This window comes from Cyprinus carpio, chromosome A6, assembly GCF_018340385.1.
Source record: "Cyprinus carpio isolate SPL01 chromosome A6, ASM1834038v1, whole genome shotgun sequence".
Classification (NCBI taxonomy): domain Eukaryota; kingdom Metazoa; phylum Chordata; class Actinopteri; order Cypriniformes; family Cyprinidae; genus Cyprinus; species Cyprinus carpio.
Window position 1 is genome coordinate 64,559 of NC_056577.1, and position 18,477 is coordinate 83,035.

Sequence of the window (18,477 nt, forward strand, 5' to 3'; positions counted from 1 at the left end):
TGTGTGTGTGTGTGCGCCTGTGTGTGTGTGTGTGTGTGTGTGTGTGTGTGTGCCTGCCTGTGTGTGTTTGCTAGTGTTTGTTCGTGTGTGTGTTTGCAGAAGAAGAAGGTCTTGACGGCGTATCAGATCTTCTATAAGGAGTACAGAAGCAGCATTCTGGAGGAAGAGCCGGGCCTCGGTGGGTTCATCTTCATCTTCATCATCAGCCTGATTGTGTCTCATGTAGATGTTTGATTAGAGTTGCACATGTAAAGTGATCAACCAGAGTTCCTTAAGCGCCCAATCAAAACGATGGTTTGTTTCATGTCAGTGTGATTCTGTCTGTTTATCTGAACTCAGATTTTGGGGATTTGAGCAAAAGACTGGCTGATGCCTGGAAGCAGCTGCCCGAGGGAGACAAAGAGGTGCGGAGCATCATCATTACCCATGATGCACGTGTGTGTGAGGTGTGTGTGTGTCACTGATGAAGGGCTGATGGTTCTCAGGTGTGGCGAGAGAGATCCGAGTACCTGCAGCGGAAGCAGATGAAGTCTGAGAGCGGCAAACACGTCAAGCACGTCAAACAGCAGCACGCGTCCCGAGCGCTCAAGAACGGCAGCAGGGTCAAAGGTCAGCAGCTGTCCGACAGTCAGGTGATGCAGCTCAGTGATGTCAGCTGATGTGTTTGGTGTTGGTGTTCAGGGCATCATTCAGGCGTGGCTCCTGCAGGAGGCGCTGTTGTGCAGAAGAGGCAGGAAGCAGCAGTCGCTCCGGCTCAGAACGGATCAGCGCCGCGGCCGACAAACACAGCCGCGCTCTCCCCGCTCAGAGACCCAGACCTGGATCCCATCGACGCGGCCGCACACCTGCAGCTGCTGGGAGAGTCTCTGAGTCTGATCGGACGCAGACTGCAGGAGACTGAGGTGCACACTCATTAATACACACACGCACACACACTCACACACACTCATTAATACACACACACACACACACACACACACACACACTCATTAATACACACACTCATTAATACACACGCTTACACACGCACAGATACACACTCATTAATACTCACACACACACACACTCATTAATACACACACACACACACACTCATTAATACACACGCTCACACACACACACTCATTAATACACACGCACACACACACACACACACACTCATTAATACACACGCTCACACACACACACACACACTCATTAATACACACACTCACACACACTCATTAATACACACACTCACACACACACACACTCATTAATACACACACACACACACTCATTAATACTCACTCACACACACACACACACTCATTAATACACACGCTCACACACACACTCATTAATACACACGCTCACACACACACACACACTCATTAATACACACTCACACACACACACACACACTCATTAATACACACACTCACACACACTCATTAATACACTCACACACACTCATTAATACACACACACACACACACTCATTAATACACACACTCACACACACACTCATTAATACACACACACACACACACTCATTTATACACACACACACTCATTAATACACACGCTCACACACACACACACTCATTAATACACACACACACACACACACACACACTCATTAGACACACACACACACACACACACACTCTTTAGAGGAACACAATACTCACACACACACACACACTCATTAATACACACGCTCACACACACACGCTCACACACACACTCATTAATACACACGCTCACACACACACACACTCATTAATACACACACACACACACTCATTAATACACGCTCACACACACACACACACACACTCATTAATACACGCTCACACACACACACACACTCATTAATACTCTCACACACACACACTCATTAATACTCTCACACACACACACTCATTAATACACACGCTCACACACACACTCATTAATACTCACAGTCACGCACACACACTTATTAATACACACGCTCACACACACTCATTAATACTCACAGTCACGCACACACACTCATTAATACACACGCTCACACAGACACACACACACACACACACTCATTAATACTCACAGTCACGCACACACACTCATTAATACACACGCTCACACACACTCATTAATACTCACTCACACACACTATACTCACACACACACACACACACTCATTAATACACACGCTCACACACACACTCATTAATACTCACAGTCACGCACACACACTCATTAATACACACACACACACACACACACACACTCATTAATACACACACTCACACACACTCATTAATACTCACGCTCACACACACTCATTAATACTCACTCACACACTCATTAATACACACGCTCACACACACACACACACACACACACACACACACTCATTAATACTCACACACACTCATTAATACACACGCTCACACAGACACACACACACACACACACACACACACACACACACACACACACACTCATTAATACACACACACACACACTCATTAATACACACGCTCACACACACACTCATTAATACACACACACACACACACACACACACTCATTAATACACACACACACACACACTCATTAATACACGCACACACACACACACACACAAACACTCATTTATACACACACACACACACTCATTAATACACATGCTCACACACACTCATTAATACTCACACTCACACACACTCATTAATACACACACGCACACACACACGCACACACACTCACACACACTCATAAATACACACACTCACATGCACACACTCATTAATACACACACACACACTCATTAATACACACTCACACACTCATTAATACACACGCTCACACACACACACACACACACACACACACACACACACACACACACACTCATTAATACACACACTCACACACACTCATTAATACTCACAGTCACGCACACACACTCATTAATACACACGCTCACACAGACGCTCACACACACACACACACACACACACACTCATTAATACTCACACTCACGCACACACACTCATTAATACACATGCTCACACACACACACACACACACACTCATTAATACACATGCTCACACACACACACACACACACACACACACTCATTAATACACACACTCACACACACACACACTCATTAATACACACACTCATATTTGTTGCATGTTCATAGTTCTCTGATGTGGTCACACTGGTGTTTTAGCAACACTACTAAAGTGAATAGAAAATTAATTGTGTTGATAATTAATGGTGTTGTTATTAATTATTATTATTATATATTTTAACTTTTATTATTTTTTCTATTTACTTTTTTCTATTAATTAGAATTTTAAATATTAGTGTTGTAAATTACAGTTGTACTGTAAAAAAAAAAATGATTATTTTATTTTTCATTGTTACCATAATATGTCTTAAATTCTTAACTTTCAAACATTCTAACCCTCAAGCTTTTATTCGGGGTGAATGCTTTTGAAATGCTGTAAACTTGAGTCCAGCAAGATGTGAATGTGTAGTAAACTGTAACTGGGAAGCAGGTTAACCTCACAGCACGTACAGAGATGAGGTTCACTGCTTTACTGTGAACTGAGACGCTCTGAGAACTGTTCTCATGTTGAAGCTGTGCCGTTTCAAGATGAGCAACTATAAAAGCATCTCGAACCGATCCTCCTGCGCTCAGAACGCCTCGCCTCAAGGGTGTTAACTCGGCTCAAAACTCCTGCTGAGGAGGATGAAGCACGCAGACGGTCAGATGATCTGTGTGTGTGTGTGTTTCAGGGGATGGTGACGGTGTCCGGCTCTCTGTCGGTTCTGCTGGACTCAGTCCTGTGTGCTCTGGGTCCGCTGGCCTGTCTCACCACTCAGGTCCCGGAACTCAACGGCTGCCCACATCACGTGCTGGTACTGACCCTCCACGGCTTTCACACATAAACATCAGTATCATCACTAACATCAGAAATGATTTGACCTGTGTGTCTGTTTGTGATCAGTCAAACACTCTGGACAACATTGCCTACGTGATGCCGGGTCTGTGAAGGACTCGTCCTGCTGTCCCCCAGCGGCTCCGATCCAACCATCCACTAAAGACTTTACGACTTGCACAGTTTTGCACTGGATGAACTCAAACACACTTCAAATTTTAACCTGCTTCTTAAACCTGCGCTCCATTTTTATCTGCTCTAATGTTGATTATGTATTTCTGTTGTTTTTCTCTCAATAAAATCCATTTTAGTATGTTCTTTTAACTCTGGAGTGGCCTGCCTTTTAGATTTCTTTTGTTTTGTTGTTGAAATATTGTCAGTTTAAGAATATATAAAGAAATGAGCATTTTGTAATGTGTAGCATTCTCAGCGTTACAACAGACATTAGTGTGAGTTTCTTCTGTAGTCACCGTTCTGATGCAGAGAATCTCACCAGGCAAGATTATTAAAAGTTAACCCTAACCTAACTCTACCTGAAAAAACCACATCACCGATGTTCAAAAGAGAAACCATGGTCAAAATAGACTCGTGCACTAGAAGCATCCAAGCCGCAGGTCTCCTCAGATAGATCGAGGTTACACAGTCTGTTCCCACTGAGTATATGTGCTCAAAAAAAACATGAAACTCAGCTCATGAGGTCTCTAGACATGAAATGAAGTTGTTCAGCTATCCTGCTGCAAACCAGCCTGGTGCATACGCAGGTTTTGAGGGTGGGAGACCAGCTAGATTATCCTTAACAATTGAACACCAGTTTAGACCGGGTTCAGATTCTTGTCTTCTTACAGTCGTCTTCCATCAGCTCAGGCAGAAACTGAAGCAGCTGAAGGCGAGACACTCCCTCGGCGAGTGGCAGGTGCAGGTTTGGTGGGTCTGGGTGCGGCTGCTTCGCTGTGATTCACACGCATGGAGTGCGACCGTTCCTCCACCCACAGCTTCAGGTGAGGAGACGAGGGGTGTGGCACATCTCTGACAGACATGAGCAGAGACACAGACACACTTCACACTGAGATCAGGAGAGAGAGAGAGAGCCAGCCGGACAGACACTGACCTCACTGACACACGCATGGATTTCTCTGATCAGGGTAAGACTGTAAGATCACTAAACTGATTCTCACCTCTTAATGTTCTCCTGCAGCACAGTAAGGGCTTGGAATTGACTTAAAATGTCAAATTTCATTAAATGAGTCATTGTATTATATGTGGCTTGTTCATGACTGAGGAGAAACTCTGGGCACTCTGTATTAGTTTAATTATTTGATCTGATGAAGATACTAATGTGTGAGTGAAAGTGTGTGAGTGTGGTCTGCTGAATGCCGTGTAACTGGACTGACGGGTGTCTCACATGCAGGAATGTTTGAGGACAAAAGATGAATCACACGAAACTCAAAACAGAGTCTGAAACTATTTTCTGTCCATTTTCTGAAGTGTATGAAGTTACTGCACTATTGTAGTTCTAGCAGATGTTTCTCAGTGTCTGATTGTTTCTGGAGGCTCTTAAAGTGTTTTATGCTCTTGAATTCATCCCATCTTCTGTCTGTGACGTCACTACTGAAGCTTTGACACTCTTGTTATCTTGTGATGTCATAGTCAAGCAGTGTTGGCAGGACGTCACCTTTTTTTTTTTGCAGCCACAGAGTCATTAGACGCATGAAATTTAGGTGATTGGCTCAAACAGAATTCATGAGCAAAGATGGCAGCTCATACAGAGGCTTGCTTCTGATTGGATGATGATGTGGGATGAATGAAAACGCACCTTTAAATGTCTCCAGAGTCTGTTTTTGTGATTATGGTTCCGTCTTTGTTTTTAGTTCCTGTGGAGCGGGGAATTGGTTCTCACCGTTCCCCCTCTGAGCTGAGTTTGGTTTTGGTGGGCAGCATCGGCTGTGGAAAGACCATGACAGCGGACACCCTGCTGGGTCAGAGCTCTGCTCCGGGACCCTCGGCCTCTTCCCGAGTGAGTCAGATACGACGAGGACTGTCGGCGGGCTGGAGGCTGAGCATCGTTGAAACCCCTCGCTGGTACTGGAGGGGCAAGGAGTTGGAGGCTGACATCCGTGGGGAGACCCGGCAGTTCCTCAGCTCCAGTGTTTCCGGGCCCTGCGTCTTCCTCATCCTCATCCCCATCGGAGAGTTCACGGAGGTGGAGGGGCGCATCCCGGATCAGCTGGAGCGCATGTTCGGGCCGTCGGTGCTGGGTCACACGCTGGTGCTGCTCACCTGTGGAGAATACCTGATGGGCCGCAGTCTGGACGAGTACCTCGGGAAGGAGGCGGGGCTGCAGGAGGTGGTGAGGAGGTGTCACGGCCGCTGCCACGTGATCAGTAACCGCAGACCTGACGACAGACAGCAGGTCCTCACTCTACTACAGAAGGTAACTCACTGGGACCGGGAGACAGCTTCCTCTGCTTACCTCTGTAGCCTCTCAGGGTCTATTCCAGATGTGTCCAGTCCTGCTCCTAGAGGAACTCTTTCCAGCAGAATTTAGTTCTAGCCCTAAATATACACACCTGAACTCTGCAGGGAAGTGGCCCTTGAGGAGCAGGATTGGACACCCCTGGGCTGTGTGTCTTAAAAGCATCATAAGCCTACAAAGATCTTAGAAGCCAATGCAGCTCTGGTCTGTTCTAATTTGGTGTCTAGTTCTGATCTTTAGGACTGACTGACCACACCATCCTTTTACCAGAGCTCAGACCTGACCCATTAGTTCAGGCAATTTAATCAATATTGAAACCATCAAAATGAGGTTGCAGATGGAACAGATGTACAGTACAGACCAAAAGTTTGGAAACATTACTATTTTTAATGTTTTTGAAAGAAGTTTCTTCTGCTCATCAAGCCTGCATTTATTTGACCAAAAATACAGAAAAAAATGTAATATTGTGATATATTATTACAATTTAAAATAATTGTTTTTAAATGTATTATACTTTAAATTATCATTTATTTCTGTGATGCAAAGCTGAATTTTTTAGGATCATTATCACATGATCCTTTAGAAATCATTCTAATATGATGATTCATTATCAAAGTTGGAAACAGTTCTGCTGCTTAATATTTTTTCAGAACATGTGATACTTTTTTAGGATACTTTGATGAATAAAAAGTAAAAAAAAAAAAAAAAAAAAGAAGTTATGTTTTTAAAATATAAATATTGTGTAATAACAATATACACTACTGGTCAGTAATTTGGGGTCAGTATTTTTTTTTCTTTCTTTTTTTAAATCAAATCAATAGTTTTATTCAGCCAAGGATGTGTTAAATTGATATAAAGTGATATTAAAGAAAATATATTATTAGAATATATATTATTAGATTTTTTTTTAATTTTGAATAAATGCAGTTCTTTTTAACCTTTTATTCATCAAATATATTAGACAGCAGAACTGTTTCCAACACTCATAATAAATCAGAATATTAGAATGATTTCTAAATGATCATGTGATAGACTGGATGTTACATGTGACACTGAAGGCTGGAGTAATGATGCTGAAAACTCAGCTTTGCATCACAGGAATAAATTATTTTTTTAAAGTATATTCAAATAGAAAACAATTATTTTAAGTTGTAATAATATTTCACAATATTAATTTTCACAATATTGTTTTTTTCTGTATTTTTGATCAAATAAATGCAGGCTTGATGAGCAGAAAGACTTCTTTCAAAAACATTAAAAATAGTAATGTTTCCAAACTTTTGGTCTGTACTGTATATTATGTTGTTTATCAGACAAGCTCATACTAGTCCAAATCCAAATAATCTCGAGTCCATTACAAAAGGAACATTTGCTCTCAGACTCGGACTCGTCTGCACTGCATCACAGTGTTTTCTCATGAGACACCAAGAGCGATGGAGGCATTACTGAACACATTTATATCAAGACGTTAACATGTTTGATGCTGAAATAAAGGACTTTTGATCTTACAATTCAGACTGCAGTGGATGGGATGATTATGCTTGGCAAAGTCCAGTTTTATAGAAATTTGTTAGGATTTTGAGAAATGTTTAACCTGTTTCCTGTGTCTCAGGTGGAGCAGATGATACAGAGGAACGGAGGATTTCACCTGCTCAGAGATGAGGAAACACATGGGAGAGACGTCACAGAGCAGGAGAAAACAGAGATGAAGCTCAGTGCAACAAGTTACACGATGTGGAACGGAGGCATCGGAGGAAAACAAACACAAATCAATACGTTTGACAAACACACAGAAGAAACAGGAAGTGATGGAACGATTGAGAGACGCCTGATCAATGGGCTTCAGTCACAGCAGCGCGAGTGTGTGGAAACAGAGGCCCGACACACACCGCTGGAGAAAAGCCCGAGCTTCAAACTCAACAAAGGTGCTGAAACAAACCAGATGACTGAACAAAGACATGAAAGTCATTCAGCTAATCCAGAAGTGTCCAATCCTGTTTCTGGAGGGCTTCCTTCCAGTCCAGCTCCAGTTAAACACACCTGAACCAGCTGATCAAGCTCTTTAGGATCACTGGAAGTTTCCGGGTCTTGGTGCCAAGCTCTGCAGGAACGTGGCCCTCGAGGAGCAGGATTGGACACGCCTGATCTAACCAAACTAATCATGCAAATACTAATGCTGAGAAGACGTGTTGCTGCCAATTGGAAGACAAAGAATGGTATGCTTGAAATGATTCTCATTTATAAGATGTAATATTTGTGTGTAACTCTAGAGGGAGCTATTCTCAGTCAGATGATGGAGGTGCCAGAGATCCAGTACAGCCACAGCTTCATCAACACCAGTAGGTTTATACTGCAAACACTGCAGGATGACACACACATGCACACTAGTAAACACTAATCCAGGGGTGCCCAAACCTGTTGCTGGAGGGCCACAGAGCTGCAGAGTTTAGCTCCGACCCTAACTACACACACCTGAATCAGCTAACCAAGGTCTTCAGGGTTATAGAAAGCTCCAGGCAAGTGTGTTGGAGCTAGAATCTACAGGACGACGGCCCTCCAGGAGCAGAATTGGACTGATCCCTGGACTAATCGGTTTGTGAAAACTGATACTGACATTTGCTTATGTTTCTCATTCTAGTCCATCACACTTTTAAGAAGGTTTCGGGTGACAGTGAAACTCTCTCTCCTGTATCATCGTATTCCTCTGATCCTCTGAACGACTCTTCTCTACCTGAGCTGAGGCTGGTTCTGCTGGGTCGCCGTGGTTCTGGGAAGAGTGCGGCCGGGAACATCATTCTGGGTCGTGAGGAGTTTGTGACGGCGGCCCCTCAGCAGTGTGTGAAGGCCCGAGCGCTCGTGGAGGACACACGGGTCAGTATAACACAGTTCTCCAACCGAGTGACTGTGTGTTTGAAGGACGAGTGATCAAACCTCTTTTCTGTCTCCTTCAGGTGTCAGTGGTGGATACACCAGACTGGTTTCAGTCAGAGAGATCTCCTGAGGAGGTGAAAGCTCAGATCTCCTCATGTGTGGCCCTGTTGGCCCCGGGCCCTCATGCATTCCTGCTCTGCGTCCCTGTTGACCAACCCGCTCGTTCCGAGCTGCCGGCCCTGAGCGCACTGGAGGGTGCATTCGGACCTGACGCTGTCCGCCGGCACACAATCATCCTCTTCACGCGCTCGGAGCTGCTGCCGGAGGGGGCGGAGGGCGTGGAGGAGGTGGAGGCGTACATCACCTCCCGATGGCCAGAGATGCTGGAGATGGTGCAGAGATGCGGCGATCGCTACCATGTCTTGCAGCGTGGGAACACAGCCGGACAGCAGAGCGGCGGCGTGAAGGAGCTTCTGGAGAAGGTGCAGCAGACGGTGAAGGAGAGCGGAGGAGATTTCTACAGCTGCTCGCTCCAGCAGCAGAACCAGGAGGAGAGCTCGACTGTCAGGAGAGACCGACAACGTGACAGAGACAGACAGAGCCTGTCTCACTCTCTGGATGCTCTGAAAGAGGAAGAGGAGGAAGTGACGTCCACGGTGAAGATCAACCGTCTGGACTCGGCTGCACCGGCTCGGTCGCTGATCCGGTCCGTGTGTGAGACGACGAGCTCGTGTGCGGGACGTGTGCCCAAGCTGCTGGCCGTGGGAGCTCTGACCGGAGCGGCGCTGGGCGTGTTCCTCGCTGGAGCTGTAGGAGGCGCTGTAGGAGCAGTGCTGGGCTCTGTGGTCACCGAGGTCGGGAGACGCAGGTTCAATAAACAGAAAACAGAGTAGCAGACAGTGTGATCTGCTCTGGAGAATCACTGTGGACTGTAAAATAATTCCGTGGTTGTTCTTTCTTGTATCATATCAGTCTGTACAAACTCAAAATTATATGTGCTGTACATGCTGATTCTTCAACAAGAGTTTCATGAACACAAGAGCAAATCGGTTTCAACAGTGAGTCTGTTCACTGTATTTTCCAGTTGTGTAACCATAAATACACTAAAAAACAAATTGTTCTGTTCTTGAAAGGAATAAAGGGACATCGTTTGTAATTTATCTCTATACATGTTCCAGACTGACTGGGGAATATTTATGATTTCATAATGTAAACAAGTCAAGGCTGAAGATCTAAAGGACCTCAGTGAAGTGTGTGAAGCTTTCAGTAAAAATCACATGTTGGTCATTCTGGTGTGATGAAATGTTACATAAAAACTTTTGGATGTACATTATTTTGCAGTATGTGTACTTATGGTATACCTACCCAGGAAAGTAATGTTAATATAATTAACTACATGGGTTAGGGTTGGGGTAAGTTCAGGGTTAGTACCTAGTTATTACCCAGTTATTGTAATAAGTACATTATATGTACATGTGGAACAGGACTGTAAAATAAACTGGGTCACTTGTGTCCTTGTTACAGTGTAATTATACATTTAAGTGCTGAGTAATATTCATTAACTACATGTACTTACTATATGGTTAGGATTATGGTTACTTGCATGTAATTAAGCATAATTAATTGTTATTATAATAGTAACATGTAACAAGGACACCTTAAAATAAAGTGTTACCATAAAGTGCTTTGACCTTCATATTTGACCTTCTTCACATGGGCAGATGTTCTCTCACATTCATGAGGCGCATCCTGGAGTTCCAATAATGTTGTTGATGCTCACAAATATCATTTTTATGAATTTCAGTTTTTTAAGTGAAATTCATAAGCATAATTATTTGCATTTGTCTCCAAAGCTAACGTTCAGTATAATTTCAGCAGGTTTCATGTTAAGTCTCTCGTGTTTTTACACACATACAGTACAGTGTTACCCAACCAGTGAGTGTGTGTGTGTGTGTGTGTGTGACCTTGGCCAGAGGAAGTTCTCCGTGTCATCAGGGATGTCGTAACCGCGGCAACCACTGCAGGCATGATGAAACCGTGCAGGTGGCCGTGCGCAGTGCCAGAGAAGAGGGTGTGGTACCCACAATGCCCTGCTCCAGGGGCACGGGGGGGTTTTATCTCTGTGTCTCACACTAGCCGTCTGCCCCCCCAGAGGCCTCGGTATCAGAGCGCAGAGAGACGGGAAACACTCACAGATCCCTGAACTACGTGTGTGCGTCCCGTCATGTGTGACACGCGGCGTCCTGAGGCCCACGCTGGCGTTTGTGGCGTGTCATTCAACCGTGAATTAGTGTTATGCAAGTTTCCCTTCCTGCCATGCGGTTCTCAGGAGTGTGCGTGTTTGACGGATGAGCTGAAATGGAGAGGATGATTTTCACTTTTTCTTTCTTCCCACCTTTTCATAACTGTGCGGCCACCAGCGGTCCGTGTCAGGAAGTCGGTTGGCTGGCGATGAGACAGCAGCAACTGTAGGCGCTTCCTGGACACCTGATACGACGAGAGAGACGAGAAGCAGTCAAACCCACAGCTGACCTCTGACCCCACACAATCCCGCTGCCACAGCTGCAGTGGGAAAAACAGCTCGGCCAACATGGCTGAACAGCATCACAGTTTTTCCATCCGCTTGTATTCTCATGACTCTGTCATGGATAAACTGCATCCGGCTACAGGACGGGCCTTTTTTTAAACAAAATTATTTTCCTGTCCCAGCGCTCGCTGATGAAAAATCCTGGAAAATCCTCCTCACACAAGGACCAGAGGACGTCCCACCTGCTCCGAGGGACACAATAAGTGCAGAAGACATGTCGACCCTGGAGAGCGAGTCGAGAACAGACGCGGACACTGACCCTCCGCCGCAGCACTGCATGCAATAAAGCAAGAGTTTTACAGCATCAGCTGAGTTAGTGAGCATTTGACCGGTTGAAGCAACGTTTACCCCCTAATAACTGACTATACTGTTAAAAAGAAATAGACAATAACACAGCGACCGATCAGATTTGCTCTGAACAAAGTTCATTGTGTTTGTATTTGTGTTCTGTTGATGAAGAACAGCGGTGCAGCTAAAACACATTTAGCCAGTTCGTAAACTCAGGCTTGTGCCTCAAATCTTTATTTCCCATCATCCTCTGTGGATCACTTACACACGTAATGCTCATCCATTGCTCTTCATTATGTTGCACCAGTGCTAAAAGCTTCCTACATTTATTAGGAAGTGAAAACGAGACAAAAATCTGAAACAATCATGTTTAATTTATTCAGACTAAAATCAGTTGAATGCAAGCCACATAACTACAACTTCTTACAGACGGAGCAAACAAACAAAGATAATCTAGAGCAGACTGTGATCAGAGTGTGATGTGAGCTGCATTCAGAACATTTCCCATCAGATTCTCCTGAAGATGCTGCAGGTCTTCAGATGCCCACGGGACAGAAGACAGAGGAACACTGAACCAGCAAGTCCTGAGCTGTTCTCCATTTAGCACTTATGCTTTCAAAGATGAATACATTATTAAATAATCCAGTCAGAATGCTTCAGACAGTGGTAGATGTGATGTCTGAGGTACACCAGGAACCCACAAACTCTATTTATTCCCTGACTGAGCCACACATACAACTCCTTGAAATATCAGTGAGAGGAAATTAAATGGAGAAGTTGCAGACATGAAGAATCACGTGACACTGCTAACTCAACACACGAAACATGGATCCGGAATACAAGCCATGAATTTAACCCCGTCCAAAAATGTACAAAAAGAAAATTTGCTGACATTCCACACAATGTTTCTATGAGAGTTTATATGCGTGTCAGTTTGAGATTGGTTAGTGCTGGTCACCGCTGGTAGCTGCTGGCTGTGACTGCTAGGATCTGTTCCTGAACCTTCTCCGTGATTCCGCTGCTGCCATGTTTTGTCTCAATGCCGCAGGTCCGCGGCCCCGTACTCTCCTCACTGTCCGTGTCGCCGCAACAACTGGAGCCCGATGATGCCGTCAGCACCGTCATGGAGTCCGTGGAGTCTCTGTTTTTACGGGACGGGGAGCTGCTGTTTCCCAAAGCCTCGCTTCCATCCTTCTTCCGGTCCTCCTCACCCTCCGTCGTGCCTTTACACGCCTGGTCGCTCGTCTGGTCATTCAGCAGCTGGACGAGGAAGTTGATGTACTTCATGGCGAGGCGCAGGATCTCGTTCTTGCTGAGCTTCTTGTCAGGAGGGTGGGTCGGGATGAGTTTGCGGAGCTCAGAGAAAGCACCGTTTACGTTCTGTTGCCGCCAGCGTTCGCGGCTGTTAGTGAAGACACGCCGAGCCAGCTTCTGAGGAGGACCTGAAGGAAAACCACACGTGAGATACAGCTGAGCACGGGAACACGGAGCATCAACACACGCTGGATTCATCTGGTTTCATCTATGACAATGATGAACCAAGGCTTAATAAGTAACTAAATAACTCTAAACTACATCGGTCTCCTCACAATTAGTTAAACATCCATGAATGAAACGATGTACCATCATTGAGGTCCAGCTCGAAGTGTGTGGATGGCCGTCTCTTTATACGAGCGTTCCCAAAGATCCCAAAGCTCCCAGATGGTCCAAGGAAAGAGCTGAAAGGGAAGAGAGAAAACACTGCAACATAAAGAGATAAATGAGGAAAAGAAATCTATAAAAGCAGTCCTGAGAGATTGAAGACTGTCTGTCGCTGATTGTACAAACGTGACCGTCGCCGTTCTGTCCTCATTACAGCCGTACAGCTCAGATAGATCTGACTTTATTCCGCCTGCAGTGCTTTAAGATAAAACTGAGACTAAAGGAGATAAAAGATCAAGCTGTAGATTTACTGAAGTTCAGCAAGGCACTGGTCGACAAGAGAACGTAACATCAGTTTGTTCTTTACTCTGATGCTAAATAAGGCTATGTTTACACAACAATGGTGTAGTTAAAAACGGAAAAGATTTTTCCTTGTGTTTTTAAAAAGTTTCACGTATACACAACAACGTTTTCACATATCCACGAAAACGGCCAAAATAGGCCAGTAGTTGGCGCTGTCACCTTGTTAGTAAACAGTACCTGTAGGGAAGTGACAAATACATGTTGTATATGATGTGTCTTCACTGTTGGTTGTAATATTAGTGAAGTAAATCCACACTTTGCTGAAGAAGCATTAAACTCCTGAGCAGCAACAACAGTACCATGTACTCCGCCATTGTTGTGTATGTTTGTTCACGCTTGCCTTTAAAATCGAAACGTACTCGCATGTCTACATACCTAACACATACTACGCACACGCATGACATCACCGTTTTCAAAGTTTACACAAACGATAACGGTGCCGTTTTCAATAACTTGCACTTTGAAACCCGTTTTCAGTCCCCATAACACAGTTGACATATAAACGAACAAAACGCATAAAGTTTAACGTTTTGGGCTGAAAACGGTGTCATGTAAACGGCCCCTGATTGTGATTATTAACCTGTGTGCATCATCCTGTAGTGTCTGTGTTCCAGATATGAATGATTCCTCAAATCATGTGTTGTTGAGAAGAGTGTGCTGATCAAATGCACCATTTTCACTTGTTGCACTAGAAGACAACTGAAGAACCCTCAACCAGGACATCCTAGTGACCACCAGCACACCCTAGCAACCTCATAGCAACACTCAAACAATCACTCAGACCCTAACACTGCACAGCACCACCCTGGCTTGAGCACAACAGCATCAGGTGCTGATTTATTCCAACCAAGAAATGTACGAATGAAGATGCTCTTTCTTCTCGTCATATCAAGGAATATAAGAGTGGAAATAATTGTGGGTTTGATCTCGCCTCACCTGCTGATGAAGGGGTGCGTCTGCAGGAAGGGCGGAGGCAGGAGGGCCGCAGTGGGTCCGGCGCTAGACAGCGAGGACAGTTGTGCCAGTCGCAGCTCGGTGGGGCCGTGCGGGAGGCGCGGAGCGGGGTGCAGGGCCCTCAGGGGGGCCGACAGCATGGAGAGGGGAGGCAGGGGGGGTTTGCTGTGAGCCAGGCTGATGACCGGGATGTTGGGCGGGAGGGACGTCGAGGAGGACGAGGACACGCGCTCACCACCCGACTCCGTGGACGTGATGGGGGGGCTCCGTCGGGGAGGTGTCGTCTGGTCAGTATCGGCTCCAGTGGCCTCTGGTTCCGCTGCGCTGGGCGTGGTGTCCGTACGGCTCTCTGCATCACGAGCCGCGTTAACATCAGGCGAACTCATGCGAGCAGGGCTGACGCGCTGGAGGACAGACGGAGACGGTGAGGAGGGCGAGACGGGTGTCTCGTTCTTCTCCATCATGACCTGAGACTGATGAGTTCTCCTGATGTTCTCAGCTTCTTCTCATCGCTCTTTGTGTGGAAGTCTGCAGAATAATCCGCTTCCGTTTGGTCCTGAAACAACAAAACAGTTTGGTTTCAAACAGGCAGGAGCTTCTGGAGTCACATTATGATAATATAAAGTCCCCAATGCATGAAGAACAAACTGGTGTGACTTTATTTCAAACAAAAACAGGCCAGGGCTAAGTTTGTGCTTGCCAGCTGGAGCGCGCCTTGTTGGAAAGTTCAGTTTGGCTGTTTTGAACTCCTGAAACAAACTCCAAATAAACTGGACTTGGTTTTGGGAGTTAGAAACAGCTTGCCAAACCAAAAAAGTTCACTCCAGATGGTAAACACCTTTGAACTACCACTGGTCCGTAGCGAGTATGTAATATATGACCCTGGAGCACAAAAGCTGTCATAAGTAGCAACAGCCAAAAATACATTGCATGGATCAAAATTAGAATTTTCTTTTATGCCAAAAATCATTAGGATATTAAGTAAAGATCATGTCCCATGAAGATATTTTGTAAATTTCCAACTGTAAATATAAATATATATATATATAAAATAAATTTGCTAGTAATATGCATTGCTAAGAACTTCATTTGAACAACTTTAAAGATGATTTTCTCAATATTTAGATTTTTTTGCTCCCTCAGATTCCAGATTTTCAAATAGTTGTATCTCAGACAAATAATGTCCTCCTAACAAACCACACATCAATGGAGAGATTATTTATTTAAAACTGATTATTCTCAATTTTGAAAAATTGACACTTAAGACTGATTTTGTGCTCCAGGGTCACGTATGTAGGTGTGCTCTGGGGATGCTGTAACTTTGCTGTGAGTCTATGGGGGTCTTAAGATTCACGTTCACACTGCAGATGAATCCAGTGTCACTCCACTTCTGAGCATTTCATCGAGTTCGGTTCACACAAACACATTCAATGCTAAAACATTCACTGAATAGAAGTTAATGTAGTGGACATGACTGCTCATCTGAGGAGGGAGAAAAAAAAAAAATCTCAAAAAGGTACATGTCTACGACGAGTCTTTCTGCATTCGGTACTAACGTCGGCCAAAACAACTAATGTTAGTATCTGCCTTTCTGAGATCACCTGAACAGCTGCTAACAGTGCTTTCTTGTGTTGTATTATGCAAATATCACACGTCAGTCGTCCTGCTGTCTAACGATTAGTTCTGATGTCAGTCACTGATTGATCGATGAGTCTATTGCTTTGACAGACATGATCAATGAACATCCTCACAGACACAGAGAGCAATTTAACACAAGCTTCTGCAAAGGCTTTCCTTCACGTTTCCCTCTTTTACATGTCGGCTGTTATTCCTCACATTTGGTTCCTCTTTCTGTCCAGTTTAATGAACTTAATTTTTCATAATGGTCTACTCCAGTCCGATCCTTAACAAAACATACACTTGACATTCTGGAAGCTCCATGTGTTTTCAGATGCTCACTCACAGGAAACATCACGCTTTTCATGGGTCACGTTTCTTCCAACCGTTCCTCCGAAGTTTCTCCCTCTTTCCAAATGTCTGATTCAGTCGTCGAGTCTTTAATGTCCATGTAAGTTTACAAGAACTTTCTGATTCTCAAATGAGTTTGTTCTCATTTCAAATCCAAGATGTGTGTCAGTAGTTCTGAATAAATGTATGAAGTTATTCCGAGTGTCAGCATTGCTTATGAAGAATGAACCGTGAATTGAATCAGTAGTGATCGGACAAACAAAGTGTCTGCTGCGGTGTGAGATCTCGTCGGTCACTCACCGTGTTTGTGGTCACTTTCTCTGTTGTCTTCGTTCACTCCGTCTGTGAAGCGATCACACCCTCGCTCTCCTCCACACGTCTCCTCGCTCTTCCTTCCTGTTCCTGAGCACTGTTCTCCACAAGTTTCTCCAGCGTTCAGTGAAGATCAGAGATCTGGAGTGATGACCTCACTGCAGGAATGACGGACGACTGGAACATGCGCCGATGTAAAAGTGATGCACGTGTGCCGTCTCTCTCTCCATCAGCCCCCCCCAATCACCATCAGACATGGTGCTCTAGTTGGATACCAGTTGAGCTGAACTTGTATTGGGCGAGAGAGAGAGAGAGAGAGAGAGAGAGAGAGAGAGAGAGAGAGAGAGAGAGAGAGAGAGAGAGAGAGAGAGAGAGAGAGAGAGAGAGAGAGAGAGAGAGAGAGAGAGAGAGAGAGAGAGAGAGAGAGAGAGAGAGAGACAGAGAGAGAGAGAGAGAGAGAGAGAGCTTTCCGCTCTCTGCTGGACAGGAGGATGTACTTGTACAATATGGTGATGTTGATAAGAGTAAAAAAAAGTGCCTGCAGGCATGAGATAAGAGCCCCCCCCACCCGTCGCTCTCTCTCTCTCTCTCTGGTCAGCCTCAGACACTGAAGGTTCTTGGATCTCGACCAAAAGGAAGCACAACTTACATCATGATTGAATAACATTGTAAAAGTTCTCTCTCACACACTCAAACTGAAATATATAAACGAAAGTGAGGCTGCATTTATTCTGTTCTTTTGGAGTTTGAGTGGAAACAGTCAGAAACTGCGATGTTTGAACTTCATGAACACAGCTCCACAAGCACTTTCGTCTCATTCACTAGCCAACACACACACACACGCTCTACTGAAAGACTGTATATGGACATCGTTTGGGTGCCTTTAAGCGAAAAGTTGGAACAAATGTATGTGCTCATGCACCTGTTGTGTAGTGTTTTTACTGTGCATTACATCCAAAGTGTTTCATCATGAAACCAATGACAACAACATAAATCAGATTTAAAGAATTACATGAAGAATCAGTCCAGCGTCACAGATATGGTCTCGTCTCATCTCTCTGTGTGTGTGTGTGTGTGTGTGTGAGAGAGT

General features: G+C 44.7%; 3 protein-coding genes across 8 annotated transcripts in view; 2 read left to right on the forward strand and 1 right to left on the reverse strand.

Moving 5' to 3' along the window:
- Window positions 1-4,254, forward strand: part of LOC109069358 (HMG box-containing protein 4-like) — a 9,529-nt gene extending 5,275 nt beyond the window's left edge. For all 5 annotated transcript variants that reach the window (XM_042757455.1, XM_042757456.1, XM_042757457.1 and 2 more), the window contains exons 7-12: window positions 100-178; window positions 340-404; window positions 486-609; window positions 682-902; window positions 3,788-3,910; window positions 4,000-4,254. In XM_042757455.1, coding sequence (XP_042613389.1) covers window positions 100-178; window positions 340-404; window positions 486-609; window positions 682-902; window positions 3,788-3,910; window positions 4,000-4,044 — 657 coding nt within the window. In that variant the 3' untranslated portion in view covers window positions 4,045-4,254. The remainder of the gene's footprint in view (window positions 1-99; window positions 179-339; window positions 405-485; window positions 610-681; window positions 903-3,787; window positions 3,911-3,999) is intronic.
- Window positions 4,255-4,824: 570 nt separating this feature from the next.
- On the forward strand, window positions 4,825-10,607 carry LOC109069365. The gene is made up of 6 exons (XM_042757452.1): window positions 4,825-5,072; window positions 5,799-6,361; window positions 8,016-8,328; window positions 8,674-8,742; window positions 9,042-9,274; window positions 9,355-10,607. Exons 1-6 carry the CDS (start codon window positions 5,054-5,056, stop codon window positions 10,165-10,167), a joined length of 2,010 nt encoding a protein of 669 aa, XP_042613386.1. The 5' UTR covers window positions 4,825-5,053; the 3' UTR covers window positions 10,168-10,607.
- Window positions 10,608-12,503: 1,896 nt separating this feature from the next.
- LOC109069366 (protein lyl-1-like) lies at window positions 12,504-17,706 on the reverse strand. Of its 2 annotated transcripts, none has more exons than XM_019086003.2 (4): window positions 17,376-17,706; window positions 15,090-15,663; window positions 13,773-13,867; window positions 12,504-13,591 (listed from the first exon to the last, which is right to left on the reverse strand). In XM_019086003.2, exons 2-4 carry the CDS (start codon window positions 15,569-15,571, stop codon window positions 13,104-13,106), a joined length of 1,065 nt encoding a protein of 354 aa, XP_018941548.2. In that variant the 5' UTR covers window positions 15,572-15,663; window positions 17,376-17,706; the 3' UTR covers window positions 12,504-13,103. The 2 variants fall into 2 exon arrangements, with proteins under 2 accessions (XP_018941548.2, XP_018941549.2); XM_019086004.2 differs by lacking the exon at window positions 17,376-17,706 and adding an exon at window positions 17,071-17,369.
- Between the last annotated feature and the right edge of the window lie 771 nt (window positions 17,707-18,477).

Excerpts from the sequence above, each read along its gene's own strand:
- LOC109069365 (XM_042757452.1), top strand. Across the intron at positions 8,329-8,673 it reads GAGCTTCAAACTCAACAAAG|AGGGAGCTATTCTCAGTCAG; the intron begins GTGCTGAAACAA and ends GTGTAACTCTAG. Across the intron at positions 8,743-9,041 it reads CCACAGCTTCATCAACACCA|TCCATCACACTTTTAAGAAG; the intron begins GTAGGTTTATAC and ends TTCTCATTCTAG.
- LOC109069366 (XM_019086003.2), bottom strand. The coding sequence starts at position 15,571 with ATGATGGAGAAGAACGAGACACCCGTCTCGCCCTCCTCACCGTCTCCG. Across the intron at positions 13,868-15,089 it reads ACGCACCCCTTCATCAGCAG|CTCTTTCCTTGGACCATCTG; the intron begins GTGAGGCGAGAT and ends CTTCCCTTTCAG. Across the intron at positions 13,592-13,772 it reads CGAGCTGGACCTCAATGATG|GTCCTCCTCAGAAGCTGGCT; the intron begins GTACATCGTTTC and ends GTTTTCCTTCAG.